At 34.5% G+C, this 19,318-nt stretch overlaps 1 protein-coding gene across 2 annotated transcripts in view; it reads left to right on the top strand.

The window, feature by feature from the left end:
• Positions 1 to 4,564, top strand: part of LOC109005776 (alanine--tRNA ligase-like) — a 36,664-nt gene extending 32,100 nt beyond the window's left edge. For both annotated transcript variants that reach the window (XM_035684055.1, XM_035684054.1), the window contains exons 21-24: positions 209 to 298; positions 436 to 615; positions 979 to 1,152; positions 4,190 to 4,564. In XM_035684055.1, coding sequence (XP_035539948.1) covers positions 209 to 298; positions 436 to 615; positions 979 to 1,152; positions 4,190 to 4,261 — 516 coding nt within the window. In that variant the 3' untranslated portion in view covers positions 4,262 to 4,564. The remainder of the gene's footprint in view (positions 1 to 208; positions 299 to 435; positions 616 to 978; positions 1,153 to 4,189) is intronic.
• The last annotated feature ends 14,754 nt before the right edge of the window (positions 4,565 to 19,318 follow it).

The following is a 19,318-nucleotide window of genomic DNA, read 5'->3' as shown; positions in this document are numbered from 1 at the left end:
TTACTTCCCAGTCATGAGCTGCTTTGATAAAGCTTACATTCCACTGGTGCTTTGACTAACACTTGGGACGTCGAATACGATTTAGGACAATGCTTTTGTGGAACTTCATTCTTTTTCACCACATTTCTTATCCCATGGAGTAATGCATATTACGTGTGTGCATACATTCTGCTATCCGCTTGACACAATCTGATTTTCCTCTTTGCAGACAGTGGCTTCTTTGAAAAGTCGTGTGGACTCGGCACCTATTCCAGCAGCCAGAAAAGCAGATATCAGGGCAAAGATTTCCGTACTTCAGGTATTGCAGTGTGCTTACATGTTAATGGTTCATAAGTTTATCTCCATTGTGCCTGGTTCTGTGTTTTTAACTGCTCCTGATCTGCTTATATCAATGGTTCCCCCCACCCTATGTTCTGAAATGTTGTGTACTTATAGAATCAAGTGAGAAAGCTGCAAAAGAAGATTGCTGAAGAGAATGTACAGAAAGCTGTCAAGGTCACAACCGAGGCAGCTGAAGTTGCTGCTTCCGATGGGAAGGCGTTCTGTATATCCCGTGTTGACGTTGGATTGGATGCAGCTGCAGTACGCGAAGCAGTTCTGAAAGTCTTGGAACAGGTCATTACTGTTCACTTTGCTGATATGTTTTGGGTCTGTCAGGCTGTTCTATGACTTGGGTAGCAGATATTATTTATTTTTCATTCAGACGGGGGATGCATAAATTTATCACTTTGAATTCGGAAATTCAGGAATAGTAGTCTTATTTATAGTGAGAAGGCATTTCACATCTTTCAAGAAACTGTTTATTCTAGTTTCTCATGGTGATGGATCCTTTTCTTGGTGGTCTAGTTCAAGATGATGGATTTTTGTTTTAGATGTCATACGCTAGGAATTATACCCTTTAAAGTATGTCTCACAGATTCTTATACATTATTGTTAAGTCGAGCATAAAATATTGAGATTGTTGTGATGGATGGACAGGGGATATCTGCTATGGTTTTCAGTACGGATGGAACCACCAATAAGGCAGTGGTGTGTGCTGGGGTGCCAGAGAAAGGAGATAAGGGTTTGGAGGTGTCAGAATGGTTGACTGAAGCTTTAGGGCCTCTAAAAGGACGATGCGGTAAAGGGAAAGGTGGTCTTGCATCGGGCCAGGTTAGTAATTTTCACATGGCTGCCTTCAAATGTTAAATTCAATTGGAATAACTTGTTATTTATTTATTTTTTGTCACAATGGAACCTTGCATGAATCCCTAGAACGATATAGTCATAAGCTTATGAGGGGCGAGGTTTTGAAGCTTGGGTCTGAGCCATCGCTCGAAAGACCAGTTCGATTCAGATTGATTTAGCTGATTCAATTTGAACAAGTTGAAAGTTGAAAAGATTTTAACGCATTTTTTAAATAGTTCACGGAACCAGTTGGATCGGCCAATTCAGACCGATTCTAACTGATTTTAGTTCAATTTGAACCGATTCTAACCAATTTATTCTTGTACGAAAATATGATAACATTAAACATATATTAATTTTTTCTCCTTGTGTTTGGTCACTAGATATCTTTTTTTTTTTTTTTAATAATTAATAAGAAAATTTTATTCCAAGTAAATAGGCATAGCCTAGGTATACAGGATGTATACAAATGTGTACACCAAAATACAAGCTAGAATAGAACACAACTAAAACAACACATTACAAATATTCCCATTACGAATTAGATTCTTCTCCCAAAAACTTAAAAGTACAAAAGAAAACTCCCTAAGTTCCCCCATAGAACGTTCACTGTCTTCAAAGCACCTGCCTTTCCTCTCCAACCAAAGGCACCAAATCAAGCACAAGCTGATCATCCTCCACGCTACTTCACTGTTTCTACTCCTCCCAAGACCCTGCCAGCAAGCAAAGAAGTCCACCACATGCATAGGCAACACCCAAGCAATACCCACCCTAGCAAAAATCCCATCCCACAGCATGTCGCCACCTCACAATGAAGGAGAAGATGGTCAACAGATTCTCCATCGTTCTTACACATATAACACCAATCAACTTCCAATAAAACCTCTACTTATAAAAAAAAAACTTCCAATAAAACCTCTATTCCAAAAATTATCCGTGGTTAATATTTTCCCAAGAGACAGCAACCAACAGAAAAATGCAACTTTACTAGGTACCTTAGCTCTCCAAATGCATTTCCAGGGATAATCAATCGAGCCTTGCTAGGTACAAGCGGTTTGGTGCACCAAATTGTGTACCGACGCTGACATGACTTTTTTTATTGAAAAGAAAAATAAAAAATTTTGAGAGAATAAAAAGTCTTCTATCTCATGAAAATCATTTTCATCTTCAATTCATACCGTTTCATTAAATTGGACTTCTTACATGTCAGTATTGGTGCGCGATTTGGTACACAAACTCGCTTGCAAGAAGACTTTTCCTAATCTTTAACACCATGACTGGTTAACATCTTGTAAAAAGAACTCACAGAGAATCTGGAATTTTCTGCTGGCACCCACATCAGACAATCCCTCCCTGTTCTGATCAAACTTCATATCATATAATCTTCCAAAGAAATAAAAAATTTCACTTACTTCCCAATCCTGCGCATCTCTAGTGAATTCCTCGGTCCAATGAAACATATTATTAGAAAAATAATAAGAATCAGCCACTGCAGCCCCTTTATTTCTAGCAATCCTAAAAGGATTAGGATACAAATATTTAAGAGCTGAATCCCCACACCAAGTATCATGCCAAAAATAAATCTGTCCCATCCCCCACTTTAAATTTAATATTTTTGACATAATCCCCCATCCCATCCGAATGGTTTTCCACAAACCCACCCCCATACACCCCTCTTACTTCATACGTACACCAACTCCCTCCTCCCATATTTAACATCCACAATATGTCTCCATAAAGCATTCCTCTCATTAATATACCTCCAAAGCCATTACCAAGAAGAGCTTTGTTGAAAAGCTTTAAATTCCACACTCCCAAACCTCCACTAGCAACCGAAAGACAAACTTTATTCCAACTCACTAAATGAAACTTTCTTTCCTCCCCATTACCATCCCACAAGAAATTCCGGAAAATCCTCTCTAATCCTGTAGCCACCCCCGAAGTCAAAGGAAAAAGAGAAATGAAATATGTAGGAAGATTAGAGAATGCACTCTTAATCAATGTAAATGAGAAACAGTAATGCTGTCCCGAGACTCATCACCCACCATAAATCCTGACAAAAATCTCCTTTCCACAGCCGCTTCAATCATACAACTCAAAGCATCCATAACTAATACAAAAAGGAAAGGAGATAAATAGAAAAATTGAAAGATAAACATGAAATTCTTTACTTTATTTAGTTGAATAAAAAATTAAAATAGGGGAGGAACGAGTATCTTGTATTTCATGTGTGATTGTGCACTCTCAGGATTAGTTGGGATGCTGTTCCTAGACACTTGGTGGCAATAAAAAAAAAAATAGTTGGAGATACAATATTTTGGAATAAAATATGTGTTTTGGCTATGAACACTATCTAGCCAAAGATAGAAAAATGTTTGGATTTACTATAGCTCATAGTCTTACTTGAAGGACTTTAGCTAGTCCAATGCAGCCGATTTAATAAAAAACTAGCCATATTTTTTGCTTCACTAGCATTTGGTTAGTCCAATGCCAGTGCTCAAATACTTTTCAATTTCAAATTTTCAAAATTTTCATTTAATCATTATCTAATCATTATACTTTTCCAAACTTCTAAATAAACACAAAAAACAATTCAACATCTTCAAATTCCAAAACAAAAATAATATTAAAAAATAGTATTTTAACAATATTATAATTTTATAATATTTTCATCCAACTTTTTTTTTTCTCATTTTTCAAAATCCTATAAAACATCTAAACTCAAACTATTTCACTACAATTCTTAGATTTCTCATTTCTTCCCAGTCTCCAAACGAGACCTTAATCTTTATTGAGATAAGTTCCATCTCTTAGTTACCTAACAAGAGGAAAGGAATAAAGAAAAAAAGAAAAAAAATGAGGAGAAGCTAAAAAGAAAGAATCGATCAAATGGAAAAAGCCCACAAAATGTCTGCTAAAGTGAGGAAAAACCATCTATCTGATAGTCTGTAGTCTTTGTATTTAGCTTTTTTTTTTTCCTTTTATCTTTTTCTAATTCTTTTTATGTACTTGTTAATTCCAGGGAACAGATGCATCACGTGTAGATGAGGCAATCAATTTGGCAACAACATTTGCATCAATGAAGTTGAAATGACATATCATGCAAAGTCTATTTCCCATGGAGCAAAGAATGGCCTCATTCCAGCTAAATGAAATTTTTAGCACTCAGAACTAAATGATTCTTGAAGCCACAATTAAGGTTGATATGTCGCTTTGCTTAAAAGATCAATTTTACTCCTCAAAGAAAATGCAATTTATCAAGTGTTATAATTCGCTTTTGCCACCATTCATCTTTAGAAATACCCAATTGATCCCAATCTTCAAGTGCTGTCAAATATGGTACCACGAAAGAAGTGACTGTCTCCAATATCTTAAATTCCTTATTCTTTTTTATTTTTTATTTTATTTTAATATCATTGTTAGCTTAGTAGTTATTTATTATTATTACTGTCACTGATGGAGGGGAATGTTTTCCAGCCTGGGGTCTGATCATTGTGTTGGATGGCAGTGGAGATCAGGAGTGAATTCCCTCAATAATAACCTTATTTTTTTATGATATATAAATTTATATATATATATATATTTTAATACGACATCCTCATAATATGTTCGCATTATTATTGTTCATCCCACTTATTGGGTTTCTCTCCATGCTTAAATGAAAAATTCTGAAATTTCGAATTGGCGTATGCATCACTTCAAAATGATTCAATTGAAATCTCAAATTTTCTCATTCTAAAAAATAAATCGGAAGGAAAATATTTCTCCGCAAGATAATATATATCATCAATATTTAATTATTTATAAGCATCGTTTGGATTCAAAGTTGTGCTAAGTGCTAAGCTGTGCTAAGTGTTAAAAGTTCTGTCACTCCTTCACCAAACCTACTATTAATCTCCCGTTATTGAAAATCTAAATTAGGATTAAATATGTCAAAATGATGATGTGCACTATTGTAATGTTACATCGTTGATGATGACTATGACCTTCTACACAATGAGCGCTAAAAATTGGAATGTCAATATCAAATTGGTTGGAGAAAGAGAACATTTTCAAGCAAATTGTCCCAATATCTCAACTTTTGGGTAAGTGCTTTTCTAATAGAAACCAAATTATGCTATTTAAGATATCTTGAGACTTTTGTAGCAAAATTTGACAAAAAAATATCAATAATACCCATGATTTCCTAAATCAAATATAAAATAAATATAAATTGGAAGGAACTAATTATTTTATAAGCAGTATTCACATCTTCCCGTTAAGAGTAAGTGGATACTTCTTTTATTAACCCTTCAAACATTGATCAAGTGACTCTAAACATTCATAATAGACTGTAAATAGAATAAAAATGAAAACTCCAACAAGAATCACCAACTCATTCGATAGTATCAATTTGGTTAGCTCATTTTCTACTTTTAAGTTAATCAATAACTAGCATATGTGCAATTTGTGTTGCTTGAGCAACATGTAGTATCGTGATGTTTACATGAAACACCAACCACATAGATAATGAAATTCAAATTTGAGAAAAAAATCTTGAACAAAAATTAGTTCTCTAGATACAACAACTAATGCAAACTGTAATCGGTGAACAAAACACTTAACATAGAATGTGCATATGAGCAAAATTTAAGAAAAAATGCTTGCAATCATTTCCATAAACCTTGCATATTGCGACCATCATATGTTTGTCCATTAATATTTTGAATATCAAGACGATGAGGATAAAAAAGTTTAGATATTTCATTATTTGGATCAATGCCGATGTAGTATCTTTAACGTGTACAATTTAAAAAAAGGTTCTTGTATAAAACAATTATTAGCAACAAATTTTAAGCCATTTTTTTCCTTAAACTCATCTCATGCCTCATTAACAATAATACAAAATTTAGAATTCCTAACATCTTCACGAATTTTATTTCGCACTTTCTTTGCAAACACTTCCAAAATATATTTTTGAATTTTGGGTGAAGTATACTTTAAATATTTAGGAGCATTTTCTAAAATAATTTTTGCAACCTTATTATTATACGAAGCCAATAGTTTATGCATCCTAAAAGTACCACTATTTTTTGAATGAAGGACTAATCATAACTTCTAAAAGCACATCTTTGGAATGCAAGTCATTGAACAACATCAATAAATGTTTTTACCCGGAGTCAATTGTTGAGAACTTGTTCAGAACTTTGTGCATTCATTACTTTGCCAATATGCTATGTTAGTTTTAATAAATGTTCACAAAATTTCCCAGCATTATTATGATAAGAGAAATTACCTACCCCTCCCCAATATAATTCAAAAATCCACAATGTTTTCCATCATTAACGTTCTTCCAACTTCTAAATCCCGTAGTAGGCTTACACCACAACTTCCGTTCTACACATTATGACAAATCCCATATAACACTCCAAACAAATCTCCATTAATTAAGAATGCAACTTCTAGTTTTCCATGCAATTACTCATTTCCATTAGCTAGTGACTCTTTAAACCTTCAGACTTATTCTAAATTTTTACGTCATCTCTCAAAAGAAAGTTATAAATCGTCTAAGCTCTACATTTGAACCAACATGATCAAGTGTAAATTCCTGCCTACCTGAGACATGCACCCCCAACTTCTCCTTTATAAAAGTGCCCCTTACGCACTTTGCCAACCAATTCACAAATTTGAATTTGGCACCGGGCATGTTGGGAGCAGTCGATGTCGTGGCTAGAGAAGAGAATAAAGCGAAAGAGTGAACATTTGTAGCACAAATCCTATAAAGAAGGTACGGTTTGGAAGAGGAAAAATGGAGTGGTGGTGAAGAGAGGAGATGATAAGGGTTACACACAATCCAACTTGCCGTAAATACAAGAACTCAATTAGTTTAGAAGGAATAAAAAAAAAAGAAAATAAAAATAAAAATAAAAATAAGTGTGGTGTGTTGTGTGCAAGATAAAGAGTAGCAAAACTCAATTGCATAATCATTTATCCATTTAATTCTATTATTATTATTATTTTTTTGAAACCAAAAGAACCTCGTATATTCATTCATCAAACTGTAAACCTAAACAATTTATATCCTTACATACTTGTAAAAATAAAAGCAGGACATTCATCTATCCAAATCTTATCAAACTCTAAATTTAAAGCATTTTTTGCAAGCAAGTGAGCTACTTCATTTCCTTTTCTTCCTATAAACTGCACTGTCCAAGCACTGCGCCCTTCCAGTATTGTTTTTATATCCTCTATAATATGGCCTCCGCATGACAAATCCTCCTCCCTGCTATTAACAACTTTGACCACTAATTGAGCATCTCCTTCGAAAGTGACTCTGTTAAATCCCAGATCCAAGCATAATTCCACTGCAAACCATAAGGCAACAGTTTCTGCAACATCAGAATTTATTGTAGGCAATCTCCTGCTACAAGCACATGCCAAAACCTCCCCTTTCTCGTTTCTCATAACCACTCCCAATCCCATAAATTTACTATTGAGAGCAGCATCCCAGTTTACTTTAATACCTCCTTGATCAGGTTTTTTCCATAACACATGACTACCTCTGCTGCTCACACTAGCTTCTAACTGTCTTGGTTCCTCTGCTTGAGTTAAAAGCTTAATTTGAGCTTTTTTGAAATCATCCAACATTGTCTTTGCATTTCTCAATAAAGACTCAGGTCCATTGAAGTTGTTTTCAAAAATAAAAGAGTTCCTTCTTTGCCACAATGATCTCATCACCACTGCTACTATCTCTAGCTCTTCTACCTCAAGCTTTTGCATTGCCTTGTCCCAGAAAACTAAGAAACAATCTTCCTCAACTGTCCATTTTTGAATAGCTCGAACAGATCAAGCCCATACATCTCTGGCTGCAGGGCACTGCCACAGTATGTGCATAGTTGTCTCCATTTCACCCCTGCGTATTGGGCAGGTCGCATTCTCTATTACTTTTCTCCTCCATAAATTCTTCCTTGTTGCTAGCACATCATTCCCCACCTTCCATAAAAAAGACTTAACCACCCCTGGAACTTTTAAACTCCAAATGTTTTTCCATATCAAATCAGATTTCTTTTCCATGGAGCATTCCCCCTTCTGCCTTCTTTTCCTCTCTTGTTCCAAATAATATGCACTCTTAACCGTGAATAAACCTCTCTTGGAAGGCCCCCATATCATCTTGTCTTCTGAGCCTAGCTTGCTCACTGGAAGGCTGCAGTTCACATTCCAGCTGAATCCACTCTAATCTAACAGTTCACATACCCTTGCCTCTTGTTCCAACACTCTAACAGGAGATTGAACTTTGAAGGTAGAAGGGGAGTTGAGCCACTTATGACCCCAAACTTCGATGCTTTTACCATTCCCTACTCTCCATCTCAAACCTTCCTTAAGCAACTTTAAAGACCCCCATATGCTCCTCCAAATAAGAGAAGGGTTAGAGCCCAGCTTTGCTTCCAACAAGTACTTAGCATTAAAATATTTTTCTCTAAATATTGTAGCTGCCAAAGAAAAAGGGTTCTGTAAAAACCTCCATGCCTGCTTGGCTAAAAGAGCAGAATTGAAACTATCCAAGTCCCTAAATCCCAAACCTCCCTTTATCTTTTGTTTCCCCATTCTTTCCCAACTTTGCCACTGAATTTTCTTCTCTCCATCTGCACTTCCCCACCAGAATTTTGAAAACATCATATTAATCTCATTACACAAAGACTTTGGGATCTTAAAAACACTCATGGTGTATGTAGGTATAGCTTGTAGGACTGCTTTTAACAAAATCTCTTTTCCTGCAGTAGATAGGAATCTGTTTTTCCAGCAACTCATCTTTTGCCAAATCCTGTCCTTAATGCCCTTGAAGGTATTATGCTTTGATCTTCCCACCACAGATGAAAGTCCAAGGTATTTGTCATAGCTACCACATACTACAGAACCCCCATCTCTCAGGATCATCTCTCTACAAACTGTCTTAGTGTTGGAGCTAAAGAAAATCGAGGTTTTATCTTTATTCAAAAACTGACCTGATGCTCTTTCATACACCTTCAGTACCTCCATAAGATTCACCCATTCCTCACAATTGGCCCTCCCAAACAGGACACAATCATCTGCAAACAGCAGATGATTTATCCTAGTACCTCCTCTAGCCAAAGTGACTCCATTAGTGAGGCCTCTTTCCTCAGAGGAATTAAGAAGGGCACTTAATCCCTCTGCACATAAAATGAAGAGGTAAGGGGATATAGGGTCCCCTTGCCTCAGGCCCCTTGATGGCTTGAATTTTCTTCCAGGTCTACCATTAACAAGGACTGAATAAGACACAGACGAGACACATCTCATAATCAACCTGCACCAACTATCACAGAAATGATAAAACTGCATTACCATTAACAACTCCACTCGATTCTGTCATAAGCTTTTGACATGTCAAGTTTGATAGCCATTGAACCAACCTTTCCTTTATGTCGAGTCTTCATGGTATGGAGGGCCTCATATGCAACCATAATGTTATCTGAAATCATTCTACCAGGGATAAAAGCATTCTGAGAAGGGGAAATAATTGCTCCCAAAAATTGCTTTAAACGGTTTGCAATAGCTTTTGAGGCTATCTTGTACACCACATTGCACAGACTTATAGGTCTGAACTCATTCATCACAGTGGGGTTTTTTACCTTAGGGATAAGAGCAATGTGTGTATAATTCATTAAATCATCTAGCACCCCTCCATTTAGAAATGATAAAACTGCATTACCAACATTCTCCCCCACCACCTGCCAATGATCCAAATAAAAACAAACCCCTAGGCCATCGGGTCCAGGTGCTTTTAAGGGGGCCATTTGCTTGATGGCTCTTTCAACCTCTGTTCTAGTAAAGGCTAATGATAAAGTTCTGTTCATCTCCTTAGTCACCTTTGGTTTCACAACTTTGATACATTCATACAAATGTTCCTGTGATGGACCAGTCGACCTAAAAAGTTTCTTGAAATACTCTATAAAAGCCTCTTCTATATCTTCTTTATTTGACAGCATCTTTCCATGTTCATCCATGATCTGAGAAATCATATTCTTCCTTCTCCTTTGGCTGGCACAAGCATGGAAATACTTTGTGTTCCTATCTCCTTGCTTATACCAGTTCCTTTTGGCTCTCTGCTTCCACTTTAAGTCCTCTTTATCCAGCAAACTCCCCAACTCCTTTTGAGCCTCTCTAATCTCCATTGCCTTGTGACTACCTTCATCTTTCTGTAGATTCTTTAGAACCTCAATTTTTGCATTTATTTCCAGATTCAGATTCCTTTGCATAACCCTACTCCACCTCTTCAACCCCTCAGTGCAGTTTTTAATTGACCCTTTTAGAATCTCAGCTGGTCCCCTCCCCCTAGATGGGTGTAGCCACCCTTCTTTAACCACCTTCTTACAATCCGTTTCTGAGGCCCACCAAGCTTCATACTTGAAAACTCTATGACTCCAATAAAAGGACTTGTTAAATTGAGAGAAACTCAGCAAAACAGGTCTATGATCCGAGCTTCTTGCCACTAAATTCTCTGCACTAACTTCCTTCTGTGCTTCAATCCATTTCTTGTTTGCCACCACTCTATCCAGCCTTTCCTTTGTGAAAGATTCATCCCCATGTCTATTGCTCCAAGTAAATTTATCCCCTTTCCAGCCAAGATCAGACAAACCACCCTCTTCCAATGCATTCCTGAAATTCTTCATAAGGATTTCCCCCCTAGGTCTGCCCCCTTCCTTCTCATCATTTGTTAATATTTCGTTGAAATCCCCCATGACACACCAGCCTTTGTTTCCATCAGGTTTTATAGACTTTAAAACATTCCAAGCCTCTTGTCTTTTACTGGCCTCTGGATGGCCATAAAAACCAGTGAAAAGCCATTGGTGCCTCCCTTGGTTGTCACAGATCCACACACTAATGTGTCTTTGTGAAAAATTTAAGATATCCACCATACCTTCCTCCTTCCAAAATAAAGCCAGTCCATCCCCTCTTCCATGCAAGTCCACCCCAAAACACCCTTCCATTCTCAATCTTCTCCTTATTCCTTCGAGCCTACTAACTTGTAACTTGGTTTCCATTACAAAAACCACACTTGGCCTCTTTTCCTCTACTATCATGCAGAGGTCTTGAACTGTCCAAGCATTGCCAAGCCCTCGGCAGTTCCAACTCAATGTTTTCATAATGTTTGGCGAGGCTGCTTAACAGCCTCCACCAATCCTTCCTGAACAGCAGACAACTCTCCTACTCTCTGAATCTTATATTTTCTTTGACTTAAACCCATTCCTACCTCCTTGCCCCCCTCACCAGATTCCTTAATCACCAATGTTTGGGATTCCCTCAGCCCTTCAATCATTGCATTTCGGGCTCTTCTTTTCCAAGACTTACCTCTCTTCCTCCCCTCTCTAAGAACCTCCTCCCTTCCCAATTTAACAGATTCTTCTTGAGAGTCAACATTTTTTGAAGAAACCTCTCCCTCCACATTAATATCTTTATTTTTAAGCCTTTCTCCCCTCTCACCTGGACCACCACCCGTCTCTACAGGCTCCTCCATCCCCTCGTTTACATGGCTTGTTACCTGAGCCATAACCACCAAATCTCTCCTCTCCTCCCTTCCCCTTTCATGACTCGAAACTGTCTCTTCCTCCCCCTCCTTACGCCAAGATCCCTCACTTCTAAAACCCCCATTAAACCCTGAACCCCCCATTTTCTTTCCCATTGAGCTCACCCTTTACCACTCCCCAAACTGCTCTTCCCTCTCACCTATCCCCTCCCTCAGCTCTCTATTTCTACATCCACCAGAATCATGAATTAACCGACCACAAGAAAAACACATGAAAGGCAGTTTTTCATACCTGAATGGTACCCACATGCTTTTACCTTGGGTTAAAATGGTTCTACCCCTTGCCAAAGGTCTTGTTAAGTCCATTTCAATCTAAACTCTCAAGAAGCTTCCCCATCCACATCCATCTCCCTGAACATCCACGTCCACGACCTTTCCCACCGTGTTCCCCACCTGCTCTCCTTTCACCTTAGTCATCATAGCTAGGGGCAAGTTATACATATGCACCCAGAACTCCTCGTGATTGAAACTCATCGTTGCTGGAGGAGTAAAACCATCAAACAGTTTGAGCACCAATAAATGATTGTCAAAAAGCCATGGTTTCCCTCCCCACACTTTTTGCTTGTCTGCATGGGTTGCAAAAACTATAACGTATACATTCTTCCCCACCTCTTGGAAGGTTCCTGCTCTGCTGAGTCTCCATATTTTAGCCATCGTGGATTCGAGGATCCTCGAACTGATTTTTCTCTCCATCCACAGCTTCCCCACCATACTCCTTTCTCCTTTGTTTTTCAACTCCTCCGGAATCACATTGTCTAATTCCACATAGAGTTTTTCTTCCTCAGTTAGGCACAGTTTATCCCATTGAGCCTCCAAATTCTCCATTGAATCCACCTTCGTTACCCCCCTCAGCCACCAAAGGGCTGTTCGTAAGGAAAATATTCTTCCGTACCCACTTCTCGCCACCACCGTCTGCCAGATACAAACAGAAACAACTCACTCGCCCCTGATTGTCCTCCCTGCCCCTCCACTACAAAGCCGTTAGAAAAACGTCCATGGGTTCAGTACGACCCACTTCACCTCTCTTTCCACTCAGGAACAGAGAGAGAATAATTCCCATTTAATTCTATTATTCAATATTATTTTAAACTTCTTTTTAATTATTGCTATGATTTCATGACTTTTTACTAATATTTTCATTTACCACTCGGTTTCTATCTTTATAATTATAACTAATATGAATTTGAAAATATTTATTTTTCTCATGTAAACAATTTTTCAATTATTTGTATTATAATTATTAAGAGAATTTTAATTCATCACGAGTATTTTTTTCATTTAATTTTTATTTAAAATACACTTCAATACATGAGAGACCCTTAAGGTTCCTATTCCTTAAACATCCTTCAAATTTTACTTTCCAAAACAATCAACCATAAGTTTAAATATTTTAAAGGTCAAATTTTTTTTTGCCTAATTTCATTTATAAATGTTTCTTGATTTGAGTTGAATGACATCATTCATTCATTCATGGGTTAAATGACTGTAAATATAAATTAATTTGAAAGATAATGGAATTTTATAGGTCGAATGCACTTCTTCTTTTGTTTGTGACATTTCATCTGGCTTTATTGCCTATAACATAAGTCTTTTTTTTCGTAAATTTAAAAGTATAATGACTTTTTTTTTTATTACAGGAGAGGGAGATTGAACCCTAGTTCTCCGACTTAAGAAACCAGGACCATTGACATCTCGTCCAAATGATCTTGGCCGAAGTATATTGACTTGAGATACTCAGATACATATTGTAGTGGTTTCTCTTTATTATAATTATTCTGGATCAATAAAAATTAAAAATAAAAAATAAAAAAAGGAAGAGAGATTTGTATTGATACACCACGCTTATTTTTATTTTTATATTTTTATAATATGTCTTATTGTAATTTGCTGATCATAAATTCATTTTAGATTTGTAAGAGGGATTACACAAAATAAACCGACAAACTAATATGGTATCATGAGATCCTTTATATCTACTTTACAATAAAATTAACTTTACAATCTGACGTATTATATCAAATCATATCATTTTGTGAATTTACTATTGTGTAAGTCCTTTATGTCTAAAATATTACCCTTTTATTTTTTATTTTGTTCATGCCGCATAAAAAAAAAGAAAAAAAAAAAGAATGAATGATGACTAGCAACTTAGATGTAGTTTCTTCAATTTTTTTTTAATGCCACGTCACTTGAGTAAGAGCCTGCAGCAATGAATGCATTTCTATACTATCTATAATAAGTGGGGATAGCGTGAATAGTATTTTTGGTCATCCTCGGTGTATGTGGTCAATTTTTTGTGTGTTTTGTCTTTTTTGTCCTTTTGTTTTGGTGTTTTGTGTCCGTTTAAGTGAGGGTGTTTTGGTCTTTTAGGTTTTTTTCCCTCCCGAGTCTTTTTATTTTCTTTACGTCTTCTCTCTCTGCCTTTTATCTCTGAAAGCAAAGTGCTTTCTCTCTCTCCACATCTTCTCTGCATCTTTGCGTCGTCTTCTCTGCATCTTCTCTCTTCGTCTTCTCTCATCTCTTAGTGTTTTTTGTTCTCTGGATATTTCTTCAGATTTGCTTCGTGCATTTTGTTTTTTTGTTTTTTTTTTTTTTGGTGCCATTAGTTTGGGGATTTTACATGGGTTTGTTGGGTTTTTCCATGAGTTTGTGCACTCTAGGTTTTTTTTTTTTTGGGTGCCGTTGGTTTGGAGATTTTACATTGGTTTCTTGAAATTTTACATGGGTTTGTGCATATTCTAGGTTTTTGGTATTTTTTGCGAATAAATAAACTTCTCACGTGGGGTTGTTGGCTTTTTCTCTTCAGATTTGCATATTGTGGGTTTTTTGTATTTTTTGTGAAAAAATATATTTTTTCGTGGGTTTTAGCTTTTTGGCATTAGGTTTCTATTTTATGTTGTTAAATGTTCATTTTTATGTTCTCAATTTTTTTATTTTTTGGTGAAAAAATAGATTTTTTACATGGGCTTCTTCGTATTATCTCTTTGGATTTCTTCTCTTAGTGTTTTGTGTTCTCTGGATATTTCTTCAGGTTTGTTTCGTGCTGTTTGGTTTTTTCTTTTCTTTTTTTTTGGTGCCGTTAGTTTGGAGATTTTACATGGGTTTGTTGGGTTTTTCCATGGGTTTGTGCACTCTGGGTAGTGATGTTCTGCATTCTAAGTTTGCATGTTGTGAGTTTTTTGTATTTTTTGTGAAAAATATATTTTTTCGTGGGTTTTAGCTTTTTGGTGTTAGTTTTCTTTTTTATGTCGTTAAATGTTCATTTTTTTGTTTTGGATTTGTATGTTCTTGGTTTTTTGTATTTTTTTGAGAAAGAATAGATTTTTTATATGGGCTTCTTCACATTCTCTCTTTGGATTTGTAGATATGTTGTTCCTTTTTTTTTTTTTTATGGGTTTTAGCTTTTCCGCATTTGATCTTTTTTTTTGGGTTTGCATGTAGTGGGTTTTTTGTATTTTTTGTGAAAAAATATATTTTTTCGTGGGTTTTAGCTTTTTGGCGTTAGGTTTCTTTTTTATGTCGTTAAATGTTCGTTTTTATGTTTTGGACTTGTATGTTCTCGGTGTTTTGTATTTTTTGGTGAAAAAATAGATTTTTTTACATGGGCTTCTTAGTATTCTCTCTTTGGATTTATTCTCTTAGGGTACATTTGGATATTTAGAATATTTGAGAAGTGTTGAGAATGTTTGTGAATAGTTATGAATAGATATTGTAGTGAGTTTGTGGATCCAAATGAGAGTATTTTGAGTTGTTTGGATGTGTGAAATATGTTGAGTTATTGACTTTTGGATAGGTAGTTGAAAAATGTGTGAGTCCCATAAATATTATAATGATTTTATTTTTAGTAATAAATATTATAGTGATTTTATTATAGTGATTTTTTAATATTAATAAATATTGTAGTGATTTTATTTTATTTTTATATATAATAATGATAAATATTATAATGATTTTATTTTTAATTTATAAATAATAGTGATAAATATTATAATGATTTTATTTTCATATATAAAATAGTGATAAATATTATAGTAATGTTATTTTTTATTTATATATTATGGTGATTTTATTTTTTATTTATATATTATAGCAATTTTATTTTTTTATTTATATATAATAGTGATTTTATTTTTTATTTATATATAATAGTGATAAATAGTGATTTTATATTTTATATTTATATATTATAGTGATTTTATTTTTTATTTATATATAATAGTGATCAATATTATAGTGATTTTATTTTTTATTTATATATTATAGTGATAAATATTATAGAATGTTTGTGAATAGTTATGAGTAGAGATTGAAATGGGTTTGTGGGTCCTATTGAGAGTATTTTAAGTTGTTTGGCAAGTAGAATATTTCTAATAGTACGAAAATACTTGGAAAGTGCTGAGGTATGTTGGCTACCCAAACGCAGCCTTAGTGTTTTGTGTTCTCTGAGTATTTCTTCAAGTTTGTTTTGTGCAGTTTAGTTTTTTTTTTTTTTTTGTGCCGTTAGTTTGGAGATTTTACGTGGGTTTGTTGGGTTTTTCCACGGGTTTGTGCACTATGGGTAGTGATGTTCTGGGTTATGGGTTTGCATGTTGTGGGTTTTTTGTATTTTTTGCGAAAAATATATTTTTTTGTGGGTTTTAACTTTTTGGCGTTAGGTTTCTTTTTTATGTCATTAAATGTTCATTTTTATGGCCTAGATTTGTATTTTCTCGGTTTTTTGTATTTTTTTTGTGAAAGAATAGATTTTTTACATGGGCTTCTTCGCATTCTCTCTTTGGATTTGTAGATATGTTGTTCCTTTTTTTTTTTATGGGTTTTAGCTTTTCCGCATTGGATCTTTTTTTTTTGGGTTTGCATGTAGTGGGTTTTTTGTATTTTTTGTGAAAAAATATATTTTTTCGTGGGTTTTAGCTTTTTGGCATTAGGTTTCTTTTTTATGTCGTTAAATGTTCATTTTTATGTTCTGGATTTGTATGTTCTAGGTTTTTTGTATTTTTTGGTGAAAAAATAGATTTTTTACATGGGCTTCTTTGTATTCTCTCTTTGGATTTCTTCTCTTAGTGTTTTGTGTTCTTTGGGTATTTCTTCAAGTTTGTTTTGTGCAGATTGGTTTTTTTTTTTTGGTGCCGTTAGTTTGGGGATCTTACATGGGTTTTCCCATGGGTTTGTGCACTCTGGGTTGTGATGTTCTGGGTTATGGGTTTGCATATTGTGGGTTTTTTGTAATTTTTGTGAAAAATATATTTTTCTGTGGGTTTTAGCTTTTTGGCATTAGGTTTCTTTTTTATGTTGTTAAATGTTCTTTTTATGTTCTGGATTTGTATGTTCTAGGGTTTTTGTATTTTTTGGTGAAAAAATAGATTTTTTACACGGGCTTCTTTGTATTCTCTCTTTGGATTTCTTCTCCTAGTGTTTTGTGTTCTCTGGGTATTTCTTCAAGTTTGTTTTGTGCAAATTGGTTTTTTTTTTTTTTTTTTTTGGTGCCGTTAGTTTGGGGATTTTACATGGGTTTTTTGGGTTTTTCCATGGGTTTGTGCACTTTGGGTTGTGATGTTCTGGGTTCGAGGTTTGCATATTGTGGGTTTTTTTTGTATTTTTTGTGAAAAATATATTTTTTCATGGGTTTTAGCTTTTTGGCGTTAGGTTTCTTTTTTATGTCGTTAAATGTTTGTTTTTATGTTCTGGATTTGTATGTTCTTAGTTTTTTGTATTTTTTTTGTGAAAAAATAGTTTTTTTACATGGGCTTCTTCGCATTCTCTCTTTGGATTTGCACATATGTTGTTTATTTTTTTATGGGTTTTAGCTTTTCTGCTTTGGATCCCTTTTTTCATGATGTTAAGTCTAGTTTTAACCTTTTGTACATTTTTTTTTTGTGGTTGATTTTACATGGGTTTGTGCATGTTGTGGGTTTTTGGTATTTTTTGCAAAAAAAATAAACCTTTCTCGTGGGGCTGTTGGCTTTTTCTCTTCAGATTTCCTCAGACATCGTTCCTTTGTATGTTCTGGGTTTGCATGTTGTGAGTTTTTTGTATTTTTTGTGAAAAAATTTTTTTTTTTTCGTGAGTTTTAGCTTTTTGGCATTAGGTTTATTTTTTATGTCGTTAAATATTCTTTTTTATGTTTTGGATTTGTACGGTTTTTTGTAAAAAATTAGACTTTTTACATGGGCTTCTTCGCATTCTCTCTTTGGATTTGTAGATATGTTGTTCCTTTTTTTTTTTTTTTTATGGGTTTTAGCTTTTTCGCATTGGGTCTTTATTTTCATGACGTTAAATCTGGTTTTAACATTTTGTATGGGTCTTTATTTTTATTTTTTTGTGGTTTGACAAGAAAAATTTTTATTCTATTTTATGCTAGCTAGGGGCAAGTTTTGAAACTGCATTTGCATGTTGTGAGTTTTTTGTATTTTTTGTGAAAAAGTATATTTTTTTATGGATTTGAGCTTTTTTGCATTGGGGTTTTTTTCATGCTGTTAAATTTGGATTTAACATTTTGCTTGAGTTTTTTTGTATTATGTGGTTTACTGATCTGGGGTTATCTATAGTTTTTTCTCCTTTATTATTTCAGGATTTTTTTTCCTTTTTTATTTTTATTTTGGAAGAGAAAGAGAAAAATTATTTAAATAAATCAAGGCTTATTGTGAGGGTGAAGTTTGTTCATCTCTTACTTCATTTCATGCTTACAACAAGAAACAACTAATTCAATTTGGTGCTAGCTAGAGGCAAGTTTTGAAAATGTGTTCGATTTTTTTTATTCTATTTTTTCGATTTTGTTATTTTGTATGTTATTTGTGAGTTTGCATGTTGTGAGTTTATGTGTTTAGTTTTTCCTTTCATGCATTTTTTAACTTCTTCATTTTTGGGTTCCGCTTCATTTATTTTTTTATTCAGTTGTTCACACTTTTTTTTTTCTCTTTGAATTTATGCACTTAATTGTTTGGTTCTTTGAAGGAATTTGGGTTGTGTATGTTGTGGGTTTGCATGCTGTGAGTTTATGTGTTTGGTTTTTTCTTTCATGCATTTTTTAACTTCTTTATTTTTGGGTTTTGCTTCATTTATTTTTTTATTCAGTTATTCACACTTTTTTTTTAATGTTATCACATTGGTTTTTGTTTCTCTTTGAATTTATGTACTTGATTGGTTTAGTTCTTTGAAGGAATTTGGGCTGTGATGTCATTGTTTTGGTTTGTTTTGTCAAACTGAAAGACTGAGATCAAAGTTTAAATTTGCTAGAAAAGATATATCAATTTAAGTTTTTGGGTTGCATTTCATTGCTTTAGATTGATGACAAATTCGAAACAAATTTGGACTATTTCAACTGTACTACATATAAATTCGATCTTGAGTTGCTGACTTTTTAATTTTGATTCATTTTGTAGAATAAAATAAAAAATAACATTTATTATTTTGCAACTTCTCAAAAAAGAGAATTTAGATGATGAGGCCTTTCATTAGTTGATGAAGGTTAATTTTTTGTGCCGTGTTTGAGGTCTTGATTAGATTTGGTTTTTGGGATGGCATTTTTTATGTTGCTTTAAGGCCGGCATTTTTTTAATTTTTTTGTTCTCA

This window comes from Juglans regia, chromosome 13, assembly GCF_001411555.2.
Source record: "Juglans regia cultivar Chandler chromosome 13, Walnut 2.0, whole genome shotgun sequence".
NCBI classification, from domain to species: Eukaryota; Viridiplantae; Streptophyta; class Magnoliopsida; order Fagales; family Juglandaceae; genus Juglans; species Juglans regia.
This window is presented reverse-complemented; position numbering and strand designations above follow the sequence as displayed.